This window comes from Callospermophilus lateralis, chromosome 1, assembly GCF_048772815.1.
Source record: "Callospermophilus lateralis isolate mCalLat2 chromosome 1, mCalLat2.hap1, whole genome shotgun sequence".
Taxonomy (NCBI): Eukaryota; Metazoa; Chordata; class Mammalia; order Rodentia; family Sciuridae; genus Callospermophilus; species Callospermophilus lateralis.
The window spans coordinates 158443323-158449058 of NC_135305.1; the positions used below are offsets into that span (position 1 = coordinate 158443323).

Consider the following 5736-nt stretch of genomic DNA (forward strand, 5'->3'; position numbering starts at 1 on the left):
TAACCAAAGCTTAAGAATCTCTTCACCTAGCCCATTTCTGCTAAACCATGGCTGAAAGGTGAACGGGCCCATGGAACTCAGGTGACCTGCTGGCTTGCTTAGCCATGCCTGAGTCCCCTCCAGGAGTAACATAACTCCCCTCCAATCTCTTGACTTTTCTTATCTCTCTGAAGTTCATGAGGAGGCTAGATAGTGCACTAGGAGCTGAGGGTCACCCAAGTCTCAGTCTGGGGAAGGTAAGAAGCCAACGAGTCACAAATACCGATGGGCAGCTCCCTGGCTTCATCCCAGTGCAACAGAAAATGGACAATCAGCCCACCTTGGGCCCGTAAGTATCGAGATGAAGCAGAAGTTTCAGGTGCCTTACTCTCCGTTCCTTGAGATTTCTGTGATCACACCTTGCAACTGAGCCGCTGGCTCTGCTGTGCCATTTCTCTAAATCTGATTCTCTGAATCTGGAAGTTCCAGGGAACTGGAGGCCAGGTCTAGTGTGCAACATCCAAACTGTTTCTCCAGAGATCCTGGTTCTTGGTGACAACCTCCCCTCTTGGCGAGGTTATTTAACGAGAGGATGGGGCCAGATAAGAGGGGCTCTATGGTTCACTGGGGTCAGCCATTAAGGCGTTCGGGACACTCCTGGTAGTACTCAGGTCCTGCGTGAGCTCCAAGCTGGTGCTGCGGTTATTATCTGGCTCACCAGGTGTCTTCTTCCGGAGGCAGCGGTTGATCAACATGGAGAAAAAGTTGGGAAAAGATGGGCTGGAGAAGTAGTACACAAGGGGATCCAGCATGCTGTTCATGTAGGTGAAGCTGAGGGTGATGAAAAAGGCCAAGTCAACTGAGCGGTACACTTCACAGTCCTGCGTCCCCGAGGTGTGCAAGAGCCAGAAGATGCGGATGCGCACGGCCACGCTGGGCAGGAAGCAGATGATGAAGACAATGGCCACCACCAGGATGAAGTTGATGGCTCTCTTGATCTTGGCATGCTTGTCCAGTTGTCTCTGCCGCAGGCTCCAGATGATTCTGGCAGAGCAGAACAAGATGATGCCCAGGGGCAAGAAGAACTCCAAGAAGAACATGGCATCGTGCCACCGGAAGGTTTTGCAGATGCTAAAACTGCTGCACAGATTCGCGGGCCCGTTCTTGGTCAACATGTTTTTGTAGAGGAGGTGAGCCGTCAGGCCGATGGTGACACCCCACAAAAAGCAGGAGATGATGGCCGCTGTCCGATTGGAGAGCTTGTTCAGAGAGTGGTGAGGATGGACCACCCGGAAATACCTGTCCACGGCCACCACCGTGAGGAAGATGATGCTGCCCTGGCGGTTCATGGCCAACATGAAGAGCATCAGCCGGCAAGGGATGTCCCCAAACTTCCAATCCCACTTCCTCACATAGTTGTCCGTCAGGAACGGCAGGCAAATGATGAGGAGAAAGTCAGCCACGGCCAAGTTGAACAGGAAGATCCGGCTGGATTTCCAGGACTTAAGGTGGAAGCAGAATATCCACAGAGCAAGGCCATTGCCCAGGAGTCCAAACACAAACTCCAGCCCCAGCACCGGTGGCAGCACATTGGCAATGAAGTCGTCCCGGAACACACAGCAGTTCTTGTTGTGTATCACCAGAGAATAGTTCTGCGAGTGCTGCCGGTTCATGAGTGGATCAGGTCTGTCGGCTCCAGAGCGCCTCACCTAGCGAATGCTCAAGGAAGAAGTGTGTGGTGAATGTGTGGTTCAGCATTTGCCTTTATGTCATGTCAGGGTGTTGAAATAGATGACTGAATGGTTACCAGGAAACTACGAAATCACTTAAAAAAAAAAAAAAAGGCTAGCTTGGCTCTTATGCAACCTGCTGTTTGCATAAACAAGTAATAAAAAATCCCCTGGGCAGACAAGAACCCACAAATTTTCTAAATGTAAAGGATAAGTTCAGGCAAGCCAAATATCATTTGCAAATTACTAAAAAAAAAAAAAAAAATGGGGACATCCCTTTGGAATGCTGTACGTATGGACCTGACTAACTGCTCAGCACTGGAAAATTAATTGACAGTCTTAGGTTTGTTTACATAATTGACAGATCAACAATTGCAATAATAATGTCCTGTGCTAAACAGTATGGTGTTCCAGAATCCTTCAGAATTAGCATGAAATATTAGCACGCATCTGATTTAAGAAATGGTAACTTGCACATGATTGCTTTGGGAAAGACTGACAAGACCATCTTTGGCCATTTTACCAGTTTTATGGGTTAAATTTGAGCTTTTTTTTTTCCTATGCCACTTCTGTGTACAAACGTGAATTGCTTTTCCATAATAGAATTCTGCAATTAATCTCTGGTTGCGGGGTGAAATACTACTCAAAAGCATAAAATTTAATAAGATGTTTGAAAACTTAAGCCCAGGTTTGTTGCCAGTGGTATGTTAAATTAAGTTGGTTTTTTCTTGTTCATTTGTATTAGATTTTGATACGCTTCCATGCTAAATTAAGTGACTTATTTTAAAGGATGTGATTTTTTATAATGAATAAACTTAATTTTTTTTAGAGAAGTTTTAGGTTCACAGCAAAATTGAGTAGAAAGTATGGAGAGTCCTTATATATGCTCTGCCACCCATCACCATATAACCACCACCCCCACCGTAAGCACATGATATTTTTTTAAAATATTTTTTTAGTTGTCAATGGATCTTTATTTTATTTATTTATTTTTATGTGGTGCTAAGGATCAAACCCAGTGCCTCACACATGCTAGGCTAGTGCTCTACCACTGAGCCCCAGCCCCAGCCTGCACATGATATTTTAAAAACTCTAATTTTTTTTTTTCAAAATTAGGAACCACAGGACCTAAGCAGTCATTGAACTTGGCTTTGCAGGAGGACACCATTTCACATACTACCTCTTGGCTTTTTTAGTGGGATTGGGTGACATCCTGCAGAACATTTCTACCCTTTAATACTTTGGTCTTATCAAGTTTTGCTGCACAAGAGATTTCTGAATTGTGGTGTTCTACTTTGAGAAATTGGAGATTTATTCTTTTAGCTGCATACTTGGGTTCACTAACAGGGGTTTATAGACCTCTAACAGCTAAATAGAGTAAGGATGATCTGATATTAGACTCTCATCGGACTAGGGACCCTCAACGAGGAAGGTCATGATGAAACTGGGGTTGACAGTGGCACCTATGCACTATATGCTTTGAATACATTGTCTCATCTCATCCTCGGACTGTGGTCTATGAGGGAGGGACTGTTGTTGACTCTGATTTAGAAATGGGGAAAGTGGCCGGGCATGGTGGCGCATGCCTATAATCCTAGCAGCTTGGGAGGCTGAGATAGGAGGATCCTGAGTTCAAAGTCAGCCTCAGCAATGGTGAGGAGCTAAGCAACTCAGTTGGACCCTGTCTCTAAATAAAATGCAAAATAGGGCTGGGGATGTGGCTCAGTGGTCGAGTGCCCCTGAGTTCAATCCCCAGTACAGAAAGAAGGAAAGAAAGGAAGGAAGGAAGGAAGGGAGAAAGTGAAGCTCAGAGAGGGTGGAAATGTACTCAGGGCCACCCAGAACTTGGGTTAGAATCTGGCACTGACATCCAGTCCCTAACCATTATGTGGCACTCTTATGCCATCGTCTCGCCTGTCAGCTTGCACTCTGTTGAGGTTGCATTGTGCAGTTGTATTCAGGTTCTGTGGAAATACTTGGCCATTTTTTCCCCCCTGTCCTTGCTGCCTGGGAATATTGCATTTTCTTCTTGGATAAATGTGTGCACTTGGGTGACATCACCATTATGAAGTAATCCTGAGGGCCTTTATTAATAAGAAGAGTCAGGAAAACTATTTTCAGTAATTTCTGGGAGCTGGAATTTGCAAGGGATCCTCCTTCCTCGGTTTTACAATTTTGTAATCTTTTAAAATGTTAGTCGCAGGTAAAATTGAAAAAGAAGACAAACAAATATTGTCACCCTTGGAAATTGGGGAAGACTGGAAAAAAGCTGAGCCTTGTTCTGTTCTATCATTAACCAACTGGGAAACCCCTTAACCCCCAGCTTCCTCTCTTGCAAACTGAGGAGTCAGACAACCTTCTAGCTTCCTTTTGGTTTTCAGCCTGTGATTTTAAAATCAAAATTCATAACTGTTCAGACGGAATGCAAATCCGAATTTCCCGTTCTCCCCCATACAGTGGGCATGTTTTGTCTTGCATAAGTCCTTCTTTAATAGACTTTTTTTTCTTACTTGTCCATGAGCTGTACAGAAACTTATTATGATGAATCATTACAAGAACTAAGACAGTGATTCCACAGACTTTGGCGGAAGCTCCATGACTCTGACAATTAACTTGAATCTCCTGGTTATTCTTTGACAGCTTAAGGTGTGCCAGGGAACTGAATTTTTTTTTAAATTTTAGTTAAATTTATGTGTGTACTTATTTGTGTTTACAGTACTGGGAATTGAACCTCACGCATGCTCGGTAAGCCCCTCACTGCTATGCTACATCCTCAGCCCTTCGTATTTTTTATTATGAAACAGGATCTCACTACATGGCAGAGGCTGACCCTGAAATTGCAATCCTCCTGCCTCAACCTCCTGGGTAGCTGGGATTGTGGAAATGCACCACCATACCCAGTTAATTTTATTTGAAACAGGGTCTTGCTGTAGTGCCCAGGCCAGCCTCCAACTCCTGGGCCGAAAGAATCCTGAGTAGCTGCCTGAGTAGCTAGAACTTCAGATGGGTATTATTAAAAATAATAGGGCTGTGGGGGTGTGGCTCAGTGGTAGAGCACTTAAGTATCTGGCATGCATGAGGCCCTGGGTTCAGTCCCAAGCACTGCAAAAACAAACACAACAGCCACTTAAAAACTAGCTATCATTTGTCAACTACAGGCTGTGTGCCAGGCATTGTACTAAGAGATTTGCATGTATGGCCTTATTTAATCTTCACAAAAACCCTGTGAGAGAGGTGCTTTTATTATCATTCCCATTTCACAGATTGGAAAGCCAAGGCTTAGAGAGGTGAAGTAGTTAACTATTCCATGTCTTTGACTACACTGGGATTTCTATTTCAGTTATCTACTGCTGTGTAACAAATGGACACAAAACTTAGTGACCTAAAGCAACCACTGTTACTGGATGTCACCATGGCACACACCTGTGATCCCAGCAACTCAGGAGGCCGAGGCAGGAGATTCCATGTTCCAGGCCAGCCTTAGCAACTTAGTGAGGCCCTAAGCAACTTTGTGAGACCCTGTCTCAAAATAAAAAATAAAAAAGGGCTGGGGGTGTGGCTCAGTGGTAGAGCACCCCTGGTTCAGTACCCAGCAACACACACACACACCAAAAAAAAAAAAAAAAAAAGAAATTGGGAAGTTTACAAAGTATATGGACAGTACTTCAGAGTTTTAAAATATAGGGTTGGGTTTAATGTGAAAAGAAAAGAAAAACCTAAGGGCAAACCAGAATAATCAAATAATCTTGAAAAAGAAGAACTAAGTAGGAGAATGCACTTGTCTATATTTAAAAGGTTGCTAGACAACAAGACCGTGTGCTTCTGGCATAAGGATAGAAATGTAGATCCAGAGAGCAGACCGAGTCTAGAAATATACCCTTGTGTTTATGGTGCACTGATTTGCTTTGTCTTTTTCTTCTTCTTTTTTTTCCCCTGGGTGCTAGGAATTGAACCCAAGGGCACTCTACCACTCAGCTGCAGCCTAGCACCCCCCGCGCAACCTTTTTTAAATTTTGAGGCCAGGCTT

The 5736-nt window shown here is 44.2% G+C and overlaps 1 protein-coding gene across 1 annotated transcript; it reads right to left on the reverse strand.

Moving 5' to 3' along the window:
• Positions 1 to 338: 338 nt before the first annotated feature.
• Positions 339 to 1652, reverse strand: LOC143407421 (hydroxycarboxylic acid receptor 2). Its single transcript, XM_076866613.1, has one exon. The coding sequence runs from the start codon at positions 1650 to 1652 to the stop codon at positions 594 to 596; it is 1059 nt and encodes a 352-aa protein (XP_076722728.1). The 3' UTR covers positions 339 to 593.
• Positions 1653 to 5736: the final 4084 nt, after the last annotated feature.

Excerpts from the sequence above, each read along its gene's own strand:
- LOC143407421 (XM_076866613.1), bottom strand. The coding sequence starts at position 1,652 with ATGAACCGGCAGCACTCGCAGAACTATTCTCTGGTGATACACAACAAG.